Source organism: Diadema antillarum, unplaced genomic scaffold (assembly GCF_040938485.1).
Source record: "Diadema antillarum isolate AM-2024a unplaced genomic scaffold, OU_Dant_1.0 seq00000710_RagTag, whole genome shotgun sequence".
NCBI lineage: Eukaryota > Metazoa > Echinodermata > Echinoidea > Diadematoida > Diadematidae > Diadema > Diadema antillarum.
Genome location: NW_027271614.1, coordinates 240,439 through 261,960, shown reverse-complemented (window position 1 = coordinate 261,960; position 21,522 = coordinate 240,439). Strand labels below are relative to the sequence as shown.

The window sequence follows — 21,522 nt, the reverse complement described above, 5'->3', positions numbered from 1 at the left end:
CAAACTAGTCATTATTTTATTCGGGCATTGGGAATAGTTCAGGAATAAAATATAGAAGGGAGGAAAATCTTTAAGGCAAGAATTACGATGGATTCTTAGTTTGAAATCATTTATTCATTTCCGTTGTGTTCATTATTCCGAAAAAAAGAAAACGGGTGCGCTATTCCGATGGTTACGGCGTTATTTCGAATCCGAAACACGCATATTCCTTGTGCCTATCCATGTTTGTTGATTCGAAAATGTAATCATGCTGCGGGTAACTGCTATAGGGGGCCATATATTGTTTTATTTCTGTCTATTGTTATATTATTATTATTATTATTATCATTATTATTATTATTATTATTATTATTATTATTATTATTATTATCATTATTTTTATTATTATTATTATTATCGTCTTTAACATTATTAACCAATGTTTTGATTGACGAGCATTTTGTGGGCTGTTTTTTTTTTTTTTTTGGGGGGGGGGGGGGGGCATTGCCCGATTAGCAAACCTTCGGAGTGTCAATCCTTTTGTTTTCGGACGAACGAACTTCCTTACCTCAGAAGAAGAAATCAGTGTAACAAACTAGTCATTATTTTATTCGGGCATTGGGAATAGTTCAGGAAAGAAATATAAAAGGGAGGAATCCGAAACACGCATATTCCGTGTGCTTATACGTCATGTTTATTGATATGCTGCGGCTAAGGGCCTATTGGAGGTCGTTATACCTTTCGTTTGGTGTACGATTTCTTTCGTTTCATATCACTTTATTTGTTCCTTTCATATTCTGAAATATTTAAAGGTAATCTTTCAATTGCCTCGCACTGTGTATATATACATGCATTTTCGTAACGGCGATTTCGCGCTTTGCTGCAGTATTTCGAAGGGTGTTTGATGCCAGCCGCTTCGGTGTGCTCTGTGGTAATGTTTATGTGGTTGTCAGGGAGGTTGTTGATACTTTGTCTGTTGACATTTATTTTCGTACAGGCATGGGCGGATCCAGGAATTCTGTACAGGAGGGGGGAGGGGCGCAACTAATATTTCTGGTGCCACTTCCGGGTTTCACTTCTATTTTTTTTCCACGATAAATAAAGGGGGCGTGCGCCTCATGCGCCCCCTCAGGATCTGCCACTGTTACGTGTTTATCTCGAGTGATGGTGATCGTGTTTCTAAATGTTTATAAAAAAAAGGACAAAATTATCCGAGTGATGCCTGATGATAGTGCAAGTGATGATAATCAACGATGCTGATGTAAAAGACGGCTTGCTGTGGATGCTGAGCGTACGTGCCCTTCGTTTATTTAAATAAGTTTTCCCTCTTTTACTCTTCTTTCCCCTCCCAAGAATGATAAAAAAGAAAATACCTACACCTCACAACAAAAGGAACCACGTGTGAACAACCATCGTTAAGTTCAATCGAAATGTTCATTATTAGCAAAGAATAAGGGGAAAACACGAGTAACGGAAAATGATAGAAGCGACGAGATTGTCTTCTTGTGTATAATGCGGTCTCTTGGGATTGGAAAAACCCCACCCTCTCCCTTTGTGGAAATTTCCACAAAACCAGGTGCGTGCCAGACCCCAGGTGCCAGACGAAAGAATGCGCGCATTTGGTGTAGTATATCGATCGAAGAACTCGCGGGTGAGTTGAGTTAAAGGAATCATTGCAAAGATGTTCTGATGTTCTGGTTCCCGAACTGTAAAAAGGAATTGATTAATCACTCAAAAATGCAATCACAGATTTATATGAAAAGTCTCAAATGCCTAGACAAATTCACTGAGATGTCCTATGTGATGCAGCCACCACCCGATTAAACGGCAAAATCATGACAATAAAATTTCACGCTCATCAAAACTGCCTATTACTTTTCATATGAATTTTGGTTATCAACACTCGTTCGTGGATTTGTTTGTTTGCATGTTTTGTGTGTATTATTCCTCGATCCTGAAAGACGTAATAATTATTCGCATCGAACGTAAACTGTTTACCGTAACTAAGCCTATGGCGCATTCGATCCATTCAACTTGCAGTAACCTTTAAGGCAGTACAACTGTAAGTAGCACATGGTGCATTCTTTTGAACCACGTGTTTCGCATATCGGCACATCCAAACACATTAGCGATCGTCCTTATGGCAAACTTTCCGATTACAGTCAGGGGAGAAGAAATCGTAATACTGTACATGTACTTACGAAAGTGATTATGCTTAAGATCAAATAAAATGAAGAAGTTTGAAAACAACTTGGCAACACTCAATCAAGTTTTGCATTCTCTCACACAAAAGCTCTCTTGAGAAAATGAAAGCATTCCCTCTCCCCTGCTAGATAATGGAAGTTTTCATTACTAGCCCAGCAAGTTTTGGGAGTGTACATGAATGTTTTTAGGATAGAGTCAAAAGGGACCTAAGTTTTCGATCATAGCAGAATCTTCGTCAGAAGCAAAATGGCAAATAGGCAGAAAAAGCAACCACACACATGTAAAGCGACTTCACGCAACAAGAACAGTCAGGAACAGGCAAGGGACAAGGAACAAAGAAAACAAAAGGAGAGGGTAGGATGTCATGGGCAAGGAGCCCAACAGGTAAAGGGAGGGGGATTAGAGCAGGAGGATGGACAGACAAAAGGCAGGGGAAGGTTAGTAATGGTCGTGAGGGCCAGGGGGCAACCATTGAAGGAAAAGGATGAATATGGAGGCAACATCAAACAAGATAAGGAACAACAGAGAGACAAAGAAAGGTAAAGAGTGAAATAGCAACAGCAAAGGGGGGGGGGGGGGTGAGCAAACAGCAAGCCCTAGAAAGGATCTGTACAAGTACCAAGAGGAGGCAACAAAATGAAAGTTAGAGTCAATCAACAAATGCAATTAACCATATCAAAGTATGGTAATATTAATACAGCAATAATGATGATATTGACAAAACAAATTAGAATAATCATTAAAGCACATAAAAAAAGGGGGGGACACAAAGTCCATGGGAGAGAAAATGTATACTTGCAAAGCAAGTATCAATAGGCAAATTAAATACGTTTCAAAGAGCTGGTTCATATGAAATCACCTTTGATTTATGATTTTACAAACAAGAATTTTCATCGCTTACTTATTTCTTTTATTACTTTAGTAATGTCATGATATTTCATGATGGTATGTGTTCTGTCTTTACATGGCAAGATAGGGTTTTTTTTTTCCATCCAGGGTCAAAAGAAGAAAGTGATAGAAAGATAACTGAAAGGATAGAATGGAACACCTACTCAGCAGGCAACACTAAAACAGCCCCCAGGGCCAGGCCATGTCGTCAGTGTCACTCTCGTCTTAGATCATTACAGGCCTACATTGTACATGTATAGGCTACTCGTTTCGTACTCGTCATCGCCAACGTCATGATGGTCGGTCACACGAAATAAATTGCATCATCATAAGAGCTCTTATATCAACACCACTAGATAGTGTAGATTCATTATCATTATCACTATCATTCCAGTCGATCTCATCCACCGCGAAACCCTCAAAATCCTCAAAATCATCGTGGTTAATACTCTCACAAAACACATCTGTAAACGATTCAGACATCGCAGACCTAGCTACACATCTTGCACACAAAAATGAAATGGAGGTGGAAAACTACGATGAATACACAAAAAATATCGACGATGGCATTTTACCGTAGCAGAAAATACACAGAGTATCTTGCACCGGAAAAAAAAAAATGGATGTGGAAAACTACGATGAGGAAAACTAGGGTGAAAACCCGATGCGTGAAGACGAACGATGAAGACACTTTACGGTAAAAATACTTACACGGAAACAAACGAGTGGGTACGATATTCTCGCACACACGAAGATAATCGACACATCGTTCAATCGAAAAACTCAACAAACACTCGAACAAAAACTCACCCCAAATTGTGGCAAACACGGTAATCACTTAATAAAAATGAGAAAAAATACTCTCTAAAGTATGATTGTACTCTGAAAAGAAAGGGATACAATGATACGAAAGCAAAAGAGAGAAAATGAGAGAAATGGACGGGAAACCTAGAGAACTTCGACGAAAGAAGAGCTAGCAATTCGCGATTAGAGCTAACTTTCCTGTGTGTGTGTGATCGCGTGTAAAGGGTTGAAAGCGCTGAAAGCGTTGAATGCGTCCACAGCTTCGGAAAAGCGTTCGGGGATTTCGTTGAATTCGTTGAATTCGTCCAAAATCCGTCCATGAAGTCTGGACGCAAAAAGCGTTGAAAACGTCCCCGACGAAATCAACAACGAAAAAAGCGTTGGGACGAAATTTGGACGCACTTTCGTCGGGCGTTTTCTATTGCGCGTACTGTACCGGATGCCTTCAGAGTGCCGCTGCCATGGCAACGAGGAAGAGGCAGGAACACGCCACCTTTTCTGTTGGCTGGTAAAATGCAGGCTATTTTTTGAGCAAGTTTGCTCTCTGCTCTTGGGATGTGATACCTATGTTGCCGTTCTTAATTACCATTTACAGCCATGTGACATGCAAAATGAGAGATGGTATGGTTCTTAATTATAGTTTCTGTGAAAATGTAAACTAGCAACACCATCTGCTGAAATGCATGAACTGATTTGTTCTCTGACAGAATCCATGTCATCACAGGATGATGTACTGTACACTGCAGTCACAAGAGTTTTTAAAAATATGTGCTTCTGTGTATATGGTGTGCCTATACTTGTAAAGCATGTACTGTTGATAGTATCATTCCTAAAATTAATGATTTCATCTAGAATTACTTAAACAAACACGATATCTTCCTTCTTTCCCTTGGAGGATTATGACAGATCTGCTGCGATAGCTTTCTTCACATTTCCCAAAAATGCTTTATACTTGTATAAAGAAACATCCAGTAACAGACATCTCTATCTGATGGTTACAAATGATGGTCAGCAGTGTAAGTAGAGTACCAAAGTAGAGAGATCTAGATACATGGTTGTAAATAGATTGTTTTTATCCTTTAATACTGATATCAAGCTGCACACAATTTTATGATAAATGTGAAACATTACTGACAAACGAACATTAATTTTAACTCTTTGAGGATGAACTGATTTTGATATACATTGTAGCATGTATTTCCCATTGACATCTGCTCGCGTATCCTCAGGACTCATCCTCAGCAGGTTGAGTTAGCACCATAGAAAAGAGTGAACCCGTTTTCATCCTCCTCCTTTCACTGGTGACTAATTGCAGAATGAAAAGGTTAACTTTTGTGAGACAACGACATTCGGAGAGGGTTATGTAATCACCTTATGTAACTGATGACCTTTCCTTAATCAGCAACACAAAGGATTTTTTTTTTCCTGATCAGTTTTGATGACCCTTGCATTTCAGCCACTTTCGGTGTAGTAGTTCAGTTGCTTATAAACTTAGGGGTGACTAGACGAGGTATTTAAAGAGAGTTTGAGCCGAAGAACATCCGTCATTGAAATACGACCAATCTCTATGAATGATCAAGTGACTGCTTGAATGAGATCTTGCATTACAGCATCATCTCCTATTCACGTCTCTAGAGGATAATGCGGCAATCAGCTTCATTTGTCAACCAATTCAAATAGTGAACTTTATGATGCCCTCAATGCAATATACGCAGTATATACAAAGTAGGCCTATTGGCTGTAAATCTTTCTAAAAAGGAAATCATGATCCCAAGGATGCACTTCTGCACATGTCCATGTAGTGTTTATACATACTTGAATCCATTCTTCTTACAGTATGGCTGGTGTTTGAAATAATCTGCTGCCAGGTCCCCCCCCCCCCCCCCACACACACACACTATATTAAGATGTAGAGGACAATTCAGCAGGGACAGATTTAAAGGACAAGTTCACCTTCATAGACATGTGGGTTGAGTGAATGCAGCAATATTAGAAGAACACATCAGTGAGAGCTTGAGCAAAATCGGACAATCCGTTCAAAAGTTATGAATTTTTGAAGTTTCTGCTCAGCCACGGCTGGATGAAAAGACTACTATAGCTTGTGATGTCACATGAGTACAACGATATAAAGAAAGAATAAAGAAAATTCAACATGTTTCCATTTTTCTCCCATTACAAAAGAACACTCGACTTCTCTCTTTCAGAAGGCAGGGGGAATAATATTACCCTTAACATATGTCAGTAGCAAGTCGAAGAACTGTGCACTTTATTCAAAAAGTAAAGTTTTGTGAAATTCTCTTTTTATTTTCCTTATATAGTTGTACGCATGTGACATCATACACTGCAGTAGTCTTCTCTTCCAGCAGTGACTGCGCAGATACTTAAAATATTCGTAACTTTTGAACGAATTGTCCAATTTTCCTTAAACTTTCACTGATGTGTTCTACTAATATTGCTGTATTCTCTCAATCCTTATGTATGAAGGTGGACTTGTCCTTTAACTTGTTTAGTGCATGTGTACATTGTAGATATTGTTATGCAAGAACTTTTGTTCTTTGTTTTTGAATCCCTGCACACATGTAATATCTGAGCCTTTGTTTATGTTTAAACAGATGATATCGTGATCAGAAAAAAAAAGAGGGGAAGTCACAAGGAAATGCAGCAGCTGGAAATGTACAAACAGTGAGCTGGTTTAGTTTTGATTATCTATTGATTTCCTGACTGTAAAGGACTCCCTGCTTACTGAAGTACTGTATCATTTTTGAGCTGTATTTTGTATTCACTCCCATGATAGAATGTTTACAGTAAATGCTCTATCATTATTAGTCAATCTGATTCTGGTCTTGTTATTATTTACCCACAATGAAGTGCACTGTCACAGACACACGGAAGAATGCACAAAATTGTGTTCATTTGACCTTTACACTTTGTAACACAGCATCATGTTGAGCCATCATCATGCTTGTCTTTTCTGTAACCGACTAACAAAGAATGGTTATTATTATGCTATAAAAAAGGGGATTTAAAGAATGACAGTCTCACACCAAACAAACTTTCTAAAAATCCTCCATGATGATGGTAAAATTGATATCAAACACAAACGAAGCAGTTACGGAGATTCTGGGAGTCACTACAATGTACATTCAAATACCTTTTTATTTTAAGTCACCTACACAATCTCTCATGGCATCAGTCATTGATATACAAACTAACTTGTAATTTTGATTGTGGAGAATAAACTCATCACAAACTGTTCACTCAGCAGTGTGTGCATGGTCACCTATGAAAGTCAGCAGACCTGCAATTGTAAATAATGAAATATAGTTGTCATCCCTACAAGTACTAACTGGTGATAGATGGACAGTCTGATAATGCAACTGTGTGCAAGTTGACCTCTGATGTGTTTATGCATCATATCCACGCTGTTTTTGTATGTGTGCAGGTGTTTTATTTACTCAATGACGAGCAATGGCCAACATCCTGAACATCCTTTGCTACTGAACAGCCTTGCAATATACAGTACTTTCACTATGGCACCAGACCAGGAACCCTCCATTGAATCTGCAAAATACACGGCAAGCCTCATCCAAAGACTTTCAACCCCTCAGCTCCTCAGGGGCCAAAGATCAAAACTTTTCCCACTAATGGGGGGCTGGAAACGTGTCGAATACAGTACTACAATTGTAGATGTGTTCAGTGCATAACTTTGGTCTGTGTGGACTGAAGAGGCTGGAATTTGAATATCAAAGAGGATCTTCTCTTTTTTTTGAATCTGGCGCAAGACTGGCCCATTGTCAATAGGCCCTTGCTGTGCATCACTGATTTAGGCAATTGAGCACAGCCAAACCCAACAGAAAGAAAGAGAGAGATAGAACAGGGGAGATCTCCTTGTGCGATTCAAGCAAGTGTGAAGAATGACAGTTACACGTCTTCACAAAAACTTGCCAACCTCTCAGCCTCCACCTTGTCTCCGTGGATCCAACACAAATGCCATGAAATGAATGGGACAAGCCTTGTAAAAACAAAATGGGACGCTGAAAACGAAAACCCACAACCAACCGCCAATGGTATGTGATGGATCTATACATACTGTACATGTGTGTAATGTATGACACAATTTCCAGCTGGGCCAACCAACCGGGTAGTAGGGCAAGATTTAAAAGAAAAGCACTTGTAAAGTAAACTGAACAGAAGTGAACAAAGTGTGAATGGAATTCTTCAATGCAGCATGATACAGAAAGCAGCTAGCTGACATCGCACTGTGAAGAAGCTTTATCCAAGATAAATGTGTAACAACCTTTTGTAGATGCCTTGCAAACAGGGTAAAAACATAATCAACTCACATTTTTACAACCAAAAATTCTGCTCATTAAAGACAGATATCTACTGCAGAGGGAGAGAAGCTACTTGTTTTTGTTTTTCATCACAGATGTCATTGATGATTGCATTAAAGTTGGAGTCATATTTTGATTTAGTTTTTAAAAAGTTTATTTTCAAGATCATTTCACCACACATGTACAGTTGTACATGTTTCAGCAGAAAAGGTACTGCTATGAAGTTGGATAAATTACTGAACAGTTATTGCATACAATTCTAGCTCACAGACATCAAAGGTACTCTCATATGTGTTGCCATGGAAACATGCAAGTAAAAACATGTCTGCAAATCAACACAATTTGAATGTCCTATGTTTTGTACACATTCTAAACGCTTGAGCTACATTGCATGAAATTAAAAATGAAGATGTTTTAATGATTATCTCTTTGAGACTTTGAGGCCTACAAGCATACTGTACTGTACATGTATATTTGTATCAAGTTGACCAGCAGTTTTTGTTTGTGCTCCCTTATCAAATCATGAAAAACCCTGCATAATCATGTAAAAGAGATCAACAAGTATTTTTACAGTCCTTACAATGAATTCCACAAACTGTATAAATATTTCAGAGAAAACAGCTGTAAATGTGGAAGGATGGATGTTTTACAAAATTACTTGATTCTACCAAAAAGATAACAAGGTGTACATGTATATTAAAACACAAAATCATATGTGTGTGGAATATAGGTTGTATGTACAGTGCACTACATTAAAGTTTCTACAATATTTGAAGAATGCTGTCATGTTAAAGCACAGGTCTTCCTTGCAAGCACATGTGTCATGCCAATATTACCAGTTTGCATTTTCCATGATTTAAAAAAGAAAAATGTTGAAAACATGAAAAGAATGTTCAATGACTAGTTGACAATAAAGCACTCAAAACCATTTTTTTTTCAATGTTTGCTATTTGTCAAAGAGGGTTTTTTTTACCCTTATGCATTCTACAATTTGTATGAACATTCTCTTGACAGCAGCTGTAGAAAAATACTGAGCATGTCACATTTTTAGGATTAAAAAAAAAAATATTGAGGCCGACATGTATTATTCCTAAATCCTACATGATACAAATTGCAGGAATGGTGAACAAGTGGACATCGTGACAAAGTACTTTCTTCCAAATCACTCTCTTTTGGGCCTTATTGTAACAGAGCTTCGAGTTTTCAGGCCTAACAAAATATTTAATGAAGAATTACTCTCCAAATGTAATCAAGAAAACATGGGCATTATTATTCTGAGACGATGATGGAACTGGATTGGGCATTTACACTGTGTAGTTGGGATGAATGCTCAAAATATTACTCGTGTTGCACTTCACTGGACATGGAAAGGAGAAATAGGGGACGTCCCAAGACCACCTGGAGAAGAAAAGTGGAGGGATAATTTAATACCAAAGACCCTAACTCAGTAGTCATTCATTGGGATCCATCCAGAGACTTGCCCAGGAAAGCCAGAAGTGGAGGATGTTCGTTGCTGCCTACATGCCAGTAGATTAGAGACATACTGGGCAGTAAGTAAAGAGGTAATAATTTAATATGAAAATGACTTTCAACCTTCAAAAAAAAAAAACCTGCTTACTACCATGAAGTAACTTCAAAGATGCTTTGGTATGGGAAGAGATGAATTTGATAAATGTAGTAGTTTGTATAGAAGACATTGGCAAACATCCTCAACTTGAAGCAAAAACACTCCTTGGCAGTACAATTTCTCATCATCCAGAACCCAGCCCGAGTCCTCCGATCTCAAGTCTCGAAGTAGGCCGACATGTACACACTGTACAGTGTCCGCAGTGAATCACTCAGAGGAACATGGATGCACGAGTCCAAGGAGACATTGTCCATTGTTACATAATTCCTATGACAGACATTGCCCCTGAGATGAATGGACACTGCTATTGACTGAAGCAACACATACAAATTGTATGACACACTAAGTGGGGAGTCTGGTATTATATATGGGTACTCTGACGCAGACTGGTGACCCATTACACGCTGACCTTGAGTGGAATTGATCTCATTGTAATGTCAAATCTGCACATCATACTCCTGAGCAGGGAATACATGAAAATCAATGCCCAGACTGTTCAACATGAATCCCTTCATGTTCCCGTCACAAAATGATTACAATGGTGCATAGTGGTCTTCAAAAAAAAATGTTTTTATCCTTGCATGTTAGGACCAAAGTTGACCTTTTCGACACAGATGAAAGACTGGTGATGTGATAAGGAACCTGTTTCATATGATGTAGCAGTTTGATATAAACTGAATTTCTAAGGGCTCGTGATTACTCTTTATGAATCTAACGAAGTATCATAGTCACAGGCCTATATGACATGTAATTCTACCACACAATAGTTTGTCTTCAAATAGGAAAGGAGGCGCCCATACACACTTTATCTATAAGTATAAATACAGTACATTACTAAATTTTCACATTAAAATGCCATGCTGAAGTTTTATGGAGAGAACCTTTTAACTTTTGATATTGCATTATTGAAAAAAAAAAAGTCTGCATTCATGACAGCAAATTGATCATAAATTGTGCACAAATTGGAGAAGTAATATGGTTGAAAAGACTTGTAAATCTTTGCCATTGATACTTCACGCTTCATGAATCTTTGGCTATTCCGGCTATTGTATAGTGACATCAAAAATTTATTCAACAACGACACAGAGCTACAGTTTTCTGGGATTCCTTCTTCATAACGACTGTTAAAGACTGGAACCAACTCCCCAACGCAGTGGTTCAAAGCCCATCATTGTCCCTGTTCAAGCAAAATTTGATGCAATTTCAATAGTCGCGCTCTATCCACACGTAGTGCTTCTCTACAAGTTAGCGTGGATGTGTCTTCCTGGACATTTTGCTGACTAAACCATACAGATACAGATACACCTGTGTTGTACGCTGTAACTCAATGGATGTCTAACAATGTAAATAATGCCTCCAGCACTTTTTCAGGCGGAGGCATCTAGAATTCATGACAACAAACTGATCATAAATTGTGCAAAAAATTGGAGAAGTAATGGTAGAAAAGACTTGAAAACCTTCAACATTGATGCTTCACATTTTATGAATCTCTGGCTAATATATTTTATAGTGACACCAATGTGTCACAACAACACTTCACCCCGACACTTCACAACGAAACTACAAGAGTCCAAATCTTCACGACACTTCATCACATCACTTCATCCAACATTCAAACATTATGTTCACGTCACATCACTTTAGATACACATTGGTGTATTTACATACTATGCTCAACTGTGATTCTTCAAGGAATGTTTTGATGAATTGATCATTAAATCAGGACAGGCCTGAATTATTGATTCAAGCAAACGAGTTGGACAGTGTTTCATTATATTCTTGATGACTGGTTGTGTGCCGGTGATGCAACAGTGCGTTTACATGAATGAACCCCTTCCAATGTAGTGAAGCTACAGAACATTTGAGGAAAATGTCAGACACACAAAGAAAATTACTGTAGGAATTGTTTATGTTAAAGTTCAGTGTTAGACAAACTGGGGATTTTTATCCTGCACTTGTTCCCTATTAATTGGCAACTCAATGCGACAAATTTGTTAAACATCTCTCCTTTCGGATTGAGATATGGAAATTACCCAATTTTCACTTAATTCTCAAAATAATGGGGAACAGACAGAACTTATCAAATAAAGAGGTAAAAAGAAAAGGTACAATGTATCACTCTTCAGCTCTTATCATATACCAAGAACAGGCCTGAAGATGTTTGAAGGGAAAATGAAAATTGTCAACTCTTGTGACAAATTGAAAAACTAAACAGAGAGCTGCTCAACAACTGCAGTGTATAACAACTGTATGTCACAAAGAGTTGCCAATTTGTTGTGCACTCAAAACTTCAACAGTTTACAATTTCCTTTGAGTATCTGATTTTTTTTTTAAAAATCAAGTTTCCCTGTTCTACTTCTGTGATATTTCTATTTTCTTACAGGGCAACATAACATCAGGATGTAGAATGTTCTAAATTGCATTTTGATATTATATGTCATGAAACATTCTTGTCTTGAGAGAATCAGTATTTTCAACTTGGACCTACCTCATAAGACCATGTGCAGTCAATGCCGACAAACTTCTTGATGCATCTCCCAACTTCGACATCCTCATGAGTACTCCACAGATTCTTCAAGCAATAGCTGACATGAGGAATCATCTTTCTAAGTGTTGCACGACTGTACACCATTCCTGTCCCTCCCATGCAGAAATTGTCATCATATTCCAAATGTAATAGCCCTAATTCCTCCACCTTCCCCCTTCCGGCTTGCCCTATGAAATAGGTATGGCTGCTGTTCAATGATCGCAAAAATTCCTCCATGCGGTCACCCCTTATGTACACATCATCATCTGCTCTCATAAACCACTCATACTTGTCAATGTAATTGTCATGCATATATTTTAACATCATGAAAGATTTCTTCTGAGGTGGATATGCATCAGTTACACCCGGTAAACTTATGACTGGCAAGTTCCACTCCGGCGGAATGCTAGACGCGCTGCTGGAAAAGAATGCAACTTGTCCCGGAATAGTTTGGGCCCAAGTCCTATTTACAGCCACAGCACGAGTCTCTAGATACTTGGCAGCAGTCATAACACCCACCATAAGCAGATTTTTGGACGGGTGATTTGGTTCCGGTGTGGAGAGAAAAGGGTCATCCCGCTGAGAGTGCTGAGAGTTGCACGACTTCCCCCCACCGAGCGAGGCGGGCACCCATATCATCCGCAGCCATGTCGCCAGGGCAAAGCCGACAAGCAAGCTACCGACAACGTTGGCTAAGTTGCGGAACTTCGAAGTTCTGCTGGCCCCCATTGAAACAAACTGCACTGGACTGGTTGCGGCGAAATTCCTCGACACTAGCTGATGTCAAGAACGATCGAGCATGCGATGGCACTTTCGTCGATGTCACCTTGCGAAAATCACCATTATTCCCCGATGAAGTAAATTGTTCGCAATTTGAAACACTTGAAACAACTTCATGGCATCCACTGCACTGCACTGTAGGCGAACTCACAAACTGTAATAGCACCGTTTTAGTCGCCCCATGTTGCTTACGTCACCAAACTCACTTTCGACGACGAGTGTACTGTACTGGGAAGAGACTAGCTATGCACACCCTACGTTACTGCTGCTGCGCTGCCGCGTGTCGATCTGTCTTGCGTTTACTCGTGCGTTTGTGTGTGTGTGTTTGTGAGTGTATCGAAGAGACAGGGTAACATGTGCGAATGCCTAGCCTTGAGACCAACGAGCAGGCTGTGTACAGTATTTGCAAGCACTCTCGGTTGGACTCGCACATTCAGTAGTACAATCGAATGCTCCTTATTAGAAAAAAATATTAATGTCCCGTGGAGACTCAAATGAAGACACGATGGAAAGGAGAAAGGAGTTTAATCTCCACATTAAAACATGAAATATTTTATGCTAATATCAAACCTTTATCATATTTCGGATTAAAAAAAAAATTGATCCTTTAGTCATGGCTCGACACTAACTTTTTTGTTTGGTGGCCCGATGGGGCCACAAAAATCCTAAATTTCAAATTTTTGGTGGCCCGAGAGAAAAATGTGGTGTCCCGAAAAAAAACCAATAAAAAACCTTGAAAGTCCTTTTTTTTTTTTAATGAGTCAAGTATTTAAGTTTTATGATAGTAAGTTAGAAGTTGGACATATCTACTCATAAATAAACTTCAACAAACTTGCAACACTCACTCTTAGGCACTCATGCAGTCCTTTTCATCTATCCTTTAAACAAATTTAACTGCTAATTTCCGGCGCAAAAAGTTACGAATTCATTGACATACTTTTCAAAAAATTTTGGTGGCCCGAGGCGGGCCACCAAATTTGCCCCCTTTTTTTGAAATTTGGTGGCCCGACTTTCATTTTTGGTGGCCCCGGGCCACCGGGCCACCGTTAGTGTCGAGCCCTGCTTTAGTAATCGGTTGAAAGAGCTTCACGTATTTAATTTTCAACTATTTTTAACGGAGACCTCCGGATGATTTTCAGACGTTTGAACATATGAACAGCTATAAATTGGTTATACTGGGTACAGAGTTTCAGAATTTATAATGATTGGGATGAGGAAATGTATAACAAATCACGATGAACAAGGATGATGACATGCAGCCTCACTGACATGACAGCCTCACGACAAGAATGAGCCACTTGTAGGGGCTCAAGGAAGCAGAACAAAAGAAGAAAGCATGCATAAATTCTCTACAGATGAACTTGTTAACGTGATATTGTAATGGTATTACATTGCTACATGTCTGAAATATGTGAGGCTCTATGTCATCATCCCTGTTCAGTGTAAGTTAGGTTTGTTTGTTTTTTTAAAGAATATTGAGTTCTCTGCTCAAGGAACTCAGTAAATTCCATGAAACTATACATGGAGCTGTTGATTTATGAACTCCAAACCACTAATGTGAAATTATGAAAATCGTCTGGAATGCCCCTTTAAGAAGGTTGGCCTGCTTGACAATCCATTGTTTTATGACGAAATTCTCCACATATACTTTATTACTAGTAGTGCCTTGTGACATCAGCGACAAGCAATTCATCGCATGTGGTGGAGCTGCTTCCTCAAGTCGCTCTTTGAAATGTAACAATATTCCTAACAAAGCAATTATGACATAACAAAGCAATCATTACATAACAAAGCAATTCTAACATGAGCGCTGCTTTGCATGTCACTGGGCTCCGTGAAATGTATCAATTTCTAACAAGGAATGCAATTGTGACGTCGCAAAGGAATTCTGACACCGCGCGCTGCTTTGCAGGTCACTGGACTCCGTGAAATGTATCAATTTCTAACAAGGAATGCAATTGTGACGTCACAAAGGAATTCTGACATCGCGCGCTGCTTCGTATGTCACTGGACTCTGTGAAATGTATCAATTTCTAACAAGGAATGCAATTGTGACATCACAAAGCAATTCTGACATTGCGCCCTGCTTCGTATGTCACTGCACTCTGTGAAATGTATCAATTTCTAACAAGGAATGCAATTGTGACATCACAAAGCAATTCTGACATCGCGCGCTGCTTCGTATTTAGTTACGTCATCAGTTTCCAGCTACGCGGCGCCTCGTCCGAGCAGAGCACGCGCTTTAGTGCGCGTATGCAAACCTCTAGTACGCGCAGCTTGAACTCCCAGTTCGACCCTATATGCCAAATGAAAAATCCTCGAAAAATCCGTGGTAAGGTTTCTGGAAATCAGCTGGGGGGCGTTTCATGAAGGAATTTGTCGGATAAAATGTCCAACAAGTCAATTATATCCGACAAGTTCAGAGAAATCAGCCAATCAGACTAAAGAATTTCTCAAAACTTGTCGATTATAATTGACTTGTCAGATATCTTATCCGACAAGTTCCTTCATGAAACGCCATGTCATTAGGAAGCTTTAGATTTCCAACGCGGACGTTTGAGACGGCGATTGCGTTGGCCGTTCTCTCTCTCCCTGCGTTGTGTTAAAAAGTAGCTTTAGAATACGCGTAGACTCAACCAATAATAAGTAATTAGCTCCCTGCGTCATGAATTGACCTGACGCAAAAATAGCCGAGAACGCGTAGTGAAAACTTAGACGACGCGAGATATAAATAGATCGATTTTGATAAGGGATTTTGCGCTTGCGTAGAAGAGTTCCCTATTTCTTTTTTCTGCAAATTTCATTCAAATTCGGTCACAACTTTCGAGTCATTACACTGTACTAGTATGCAAACAGACAAATCAACCTTGGCGGAGGAAAAAAGCAATCGTGACATCACAAAGCCATTCTGACATCGCGCCCTATACTTCGTACGGTCACTCTGGGATCCTTCCAAAACATCGCATCCACTACACGAATTCTCGCCTCACATTGTCCCCTTCTATTCTCTCTCTCTCTCTCTCTCTCTCTCTCTTGTTCCCAAATATAAAACAGATATAGTCTGCCCAATTTTGACTTTCTGGTTAAAGAAATAGTTTTAGTTGAGATGGGACTTCAGGTTTCCAACTTTTTGTTCACTGCGAAAAGTCCTTGAAGGTGACCTAAATCTGTCTTCGTGTATATTCCACTTCCAACTCTAATAGCTCCCTCTCTTGCTCTCATGTACATTGTATAGCCTGTCTTTCCTTTTGCACCGACACCGCTCTATTACACTCCTCATCTCCTCCACCTCATCCTCCTCATCTCGTCTCTGCAGTCTTGCGCCATGCTCGCTATAAGATCGTAATTAGGGCCTATATAATTCCCAAATTCTTCTGTTGCGGTTTTCTTGATTTCGTATTTAGTTCTGTTCAGCATCATAATCGGACCCAATTGTCCTGTTTACTCACCCTCCATACTTCTTCTTTTTCTGTCTCCTCATCCTCACCCATCTTCTCTTGTCGTTTTTGCGTCTTTGTTCGACTCTATTTTTTAGTCTCATCATTTAGAAGTCTATAGGCCTTTAGAGACATACATAATGATGACGTCATGCGATAGCGTTCTGCATTTATTCTGCTGCGAAACAGAAAATCCATTAATTTTTTTTAGTCTGTCCCTTCATAGCATCAGTCCGAAAGCACGCACGTGCTATGAGAGAACCTTGAAATTGTGGCGCGCAAACCAGAAAGGGGTCTATAGGTGGCGCAATTTACATTGGATCAAGTCTCATGACGAAAATGTGTGTGCAGACGGCACAGACGAGCGAGCTTCATGTGTAGCCTGTGAGTGATGTGTATGCCCTGGGGAGACCAAAATACGTTTAGTTTGTGAATTGAAGGAATACTGTTATATTAGTAGAACACATCAGCGAAGTTTGTGGGGAATCGTGCAATCCTTTGAAAACCTATGAATTTTTAAAGTTTCGGTGCCGCCATGACAAGACTTCCAACATTTTGGGATATCGCTCATCGACAACAATACGGGAAAACATAAAGAAAATTCAAATATTTTCACTTTCTAGGGTGATGCAAGAGCACTTGACTTGTCTCTTTCAGAAAGCAGGTGGTCAGTAACTGGTAGAGGGAATGTGTATTTTCCTTTACCCCTCTCCACCCCCCCCCCCAAAAAAAAAAATGAATGAAAATGCATTTTGTGAAATTCTCCTAACGACTTCTTTATATCATTATCCTCCAGTGGCGTCACGCACAGTAGTCGTTTTCTCATCCAGAGATGGCGGCATCGAAACTATATAAAAATCACAAGTTTTGAACGGATAGTCCGATTTCCTCCTATTTGGCTATACCGTGTGTTCTACTAATATTGCTCCATTCACTGCATCCACGTGCATATTAAAGTTTCCTTTTCCTTTTGGTATAGATAAGCTTTGTTAGACAGCTCTACAGAAATTTGATAAAATGTGATTTTCTTTCCAAGATGATCCATAACTTTGTCGGCAAAAAAAAAAAAAAAAAATCATATGCAAAAACAAAGCGGCTGATGAAAACACCTGCTTATCTGTAAATCTGATTTTATTAGGGGTTTTGATTTTCATTATCCTATAGCCAATGATGAAAGGTATACACCTTACACATCTGAAGTGTGATTGCTTTTACAAAAATCTTCCTTGGCAGGACGTGTGAGAGAAAGCGAATTTGACGCCGCTATTTACAATCATATGGACGCCAGTTTAATATCGTTTACATTCTTCGTGAATTCATACAGATTAAAGGAGAATGAAAAGCAAAATGTGGACGGGGGAATGCAGCACGATTAGTAGAACACATAAGTGAAGTTTGAGGAAAATTCGACGATCCGTTTAAAAATTATGAATCTTTAAAGTTGCGATGCCGCCATCGCTGGATGAGAAGAGTTTTAACATTTCATGACGTAACGTATACATACAAAGAAATACTAAAAGATAAAAACACACACACAAAACAAAACACAACACAGAATTGCATAGTAAAACACAGATTTGAAGAGAGCTTGCCATAGCCTTGATAAGGAATTCCCTGGCTATTCATTATATGTTTAAATGATATGGGATACTCTTTCAACATTCTGATCCAAACCACATTAGGCCAGATTATATGTTTGTGTTTTGCCTTAGTGGAAGAGCAACCATAAACTTTAATTGTCTGCTTGATCACTTGTATTCCCTTTCTTTCTTGTGTTATTTTACCCCCTCTCTAGAGATTCATATAACATGTGCCTGCAGAATAACTTTAAGATCCTTCACGAGAACTACCCGTTCACCGGCCCCGTAGCATGTATAATTATACTTTTGTTTTGTTTTAATCCTATAGATGCATATATAGTCTTGTGCAAGCTGTCTATAAGCTGCTTCACTGAAATTATGATATATTGTGTACTATGTTTTTGATATATATATATTTTTTTTTCTCTTTTTTTGAGAATTAAGATCACCCCTAATTTCAGTCTGACTCTACTTTTGTTGTTGTTCTGTCGTGAGGATGTCATTCTTCTTTTCCCACGACTCTTCGGTTGTACGGAAAGTAATTACACACTAAAACCTTGTCATTTTGGTTCAATGATTTTCATAGAATAACACTATTTCTCTTCTTTGTCATCCCTTTTCATACCTCTGTCATCCTCACATTATAATCGTTCTCACATTTCCAACATCATTATATCGTCGATTGTAAAACTCATAACACCACTCTTTGAACGTGCATCAATAAAGTAATGGAAACTTGCAGATACGCAGCTGAATTGGCACAGGTGTGTATTTTCATACAAAAATATCGTCGTCGACGTTATCTATTTACAAGTGTACAACAAACGCATACCGACCAGTTACACAAATATAAGACGGGAAAATTTCTTTCGTATGTACATTCAGTGAACATAACGGTAGAAAATAGGTACAATTTGGTTATCAATTCATTTAAAAACCTCTTATGTGTCAGTAACTGCGTTTTGTACATATTGCACCGTGGAACAGAATAACATCTGCTTTCTCAGTCAGTTTGATAATCGCACAAGAAAAATATGAGTACATGCAAAACACATGGAATCTTTCGACCACAGAACAAAAATCAACGGATACACTATATATCATAGGACGTTTTGCCCACTGGCAACACAAAGTACGAAAAAAAAACCCAACAACCCAAAAACATTACTTTCATGAGAAAGTACAATGCATTTAGTTCACACTGTGACAATTTGCTAACCGAGTTGTGGGATGTCTGTATAACACTGATTAAATAATTAACAGTAAAGGCAACTGAAAAGATGAAGAAGAAAAAAAAAAAAGTCCAAGACATCACGACGTCGATTTGCACTCAAATACCAACCATTTCGTTTTATATCAAGTCAAGCAAAATGTGAAACTGACCATTCCAAATACTCCTATTATAATTCTTACATTCTTCTTGTGCCCTAAATGAAGTATGTAATATCGACGTAAACTATCCAGTCACAGAGTTGAGAAGGATATTATCATCAGGTTTAAAAGGCTCAACCTTAATCCATAGTTTGCAGCACCGGGAAGGGTGTTTTATTTATGTTCAAGAGATATCAACGGTACACTTCTTGAGACGGGGAGGTGAGGTATGATACGAAGGAACTTGAAGGAAAGGTATATGGAAACAACAAAGGAATAATCTTTTAAATGAAACGGTGAAACAAAACCTACAACCTACCGGTCACAGCCTTTTTTCTACTATCCTATATTGATAAAACTTTTAACTTATTTCACTGTCATCATTTGAAAGATTTTTTTTTTTTTTGATAACATATCGAATAGGGGGCCTACAGGCACATTCTTGATTAATATCTTGGCAGTATTTGGATTTTTTTCCATGTTGCTGGGTAAGAATCACTTGAAACTTATGGATGTTTTAGGAATAAATATCTTTTATTATTGTTATTATTTTTAAGGTGGAGGCTTTATGAAATAGCGGTTCTCACGCTGTGCAATATGTTTTTATTCTGTACTACGCCCTAGTCTTGGTGTAACTTGACTGCACAAGCACGTTCTGACTTCTGCTATGTATACCTCTACCTATACATAGCAGATTTTGAAGGTTGTATGGCAAAAATATCCCGTTTCCAATAAGCTTACATCGGTGGGCAAAGATTCTTCCAAATCAAAGCCCCGAAGCGGATTTCACAAGTTGTGAGGCTTCCTCGTCGAAGCATTGTAATCTTTTACAGCAGCTAAGTCTGATCAATGCCATTATAAGCGTTAGTATGTGTATGGTAAGTCACTGCAAGAAATCGCAGCAGAAATCGCCTATCAGGTGTATAAGTAGCTTGAGGCGATGACCTATAAGCAAGCAGACACATCTAAATATTCGATGGAAGTGTAGCTGGTCTATTACAGCTTACACGATTTGGTAGGATTTTCTTATTCTTTTTTTTTTTTTGGGGGGGGGGAGGGGGCTTGTCCTAAGGTTTGTCAGGAAGCCAGAGGGCATTCAAATAAAACATGATAAGAACCTGTATAACACGCATTCTTCAATGATAAAATCCTTTCGTTACAGATGCGACTATATGGAAATTGAAAGGATTCGCTTATGAAGGTTAGCACATTGAATGAGCCAGGGGCGGATCCAGGATTTTCGTAAAGGGGAGGCGCCTTTACAAAATTAAAGGGCGTGCAAGAGCTCCCCCCCCCCAATTTTATCTCTTTATTTCTTTTGTTTTAACAAAAATAAAGAGGGAGCGCGCGCCCGGTGCGCCCCCTCTGGATCCGCCACTGGAATGAGACGTGTGCTATTCGCAACGTCATCGAGATGTTACTAGATCAATGCAGTATTTTGTAGTACATATACCTTGCTCAAAGTTCATAAGAAATGAGGTTCGATCCCATATGAAAAAAGACACCCTATAAACCTCTATCCACCAGTATACTTTCAAGAGAAAATTAAGTACCGTAGTGACTTGAATGACTATAGGAGATATGGAAACCAAAAGTGTAGGAGGAAACTTTACATGACTAATTGTCATCTTCTCAGTTCCAAACCTATATGTAACTCATACAGGGCACAATGCACATGAATTTGTTATTGTTTACAATGTAAAGGTTATGGATTGCTTCTGAATTGATTTATCAAAGCCTATATAGATATTAATAATGAATGCAGTTTCCTTCTATTTGAGGGTCAAACAGCATTCCTAGAAGACCATCTACTCTCTAAAAAAAAATCGAGTGAAAATATTCACTCTTGAAGGAGTGAATACAAAAAAAGTGAGATTAGAGTGAAATTGGAGTGAATTTTGAGTGAAAATGTTCATTTTCACTCGTTTTGGAGTGACCTCAGGGATCACTCGAAGATTTTGGAGTGATCTCTGAGGTCACTACAAAAAGA

General features: G+C 38.8%; 1 protein-coding gene across 1 annotated transcript in view; it reads right to left on the bottom strand.

Moving 5' to 3' along the window:
• LOC139737855 (chondroitin sulfate synthase 1-like) overlaps positions 1-13,349 on the bottom strand; it is an 80,773-nt gene extending 67,424 nt beyond the window's left edge. The window contains exon 1 of the mRNA XM_071648525.1: positions 12,326-13,349. Within this exon, the coding sequence (XP_071504626.1) occupies positions 12,326-13,093 (768 nt within the window). The 5' untranslated portion in view covers positions 13,094-13,349. The remainder of the gene's footprint in view (positions 1-12,325) is intronic.
• Between the last annotated feature and the right edge of the window lie 8,173 nt (positions 13,350-21,522).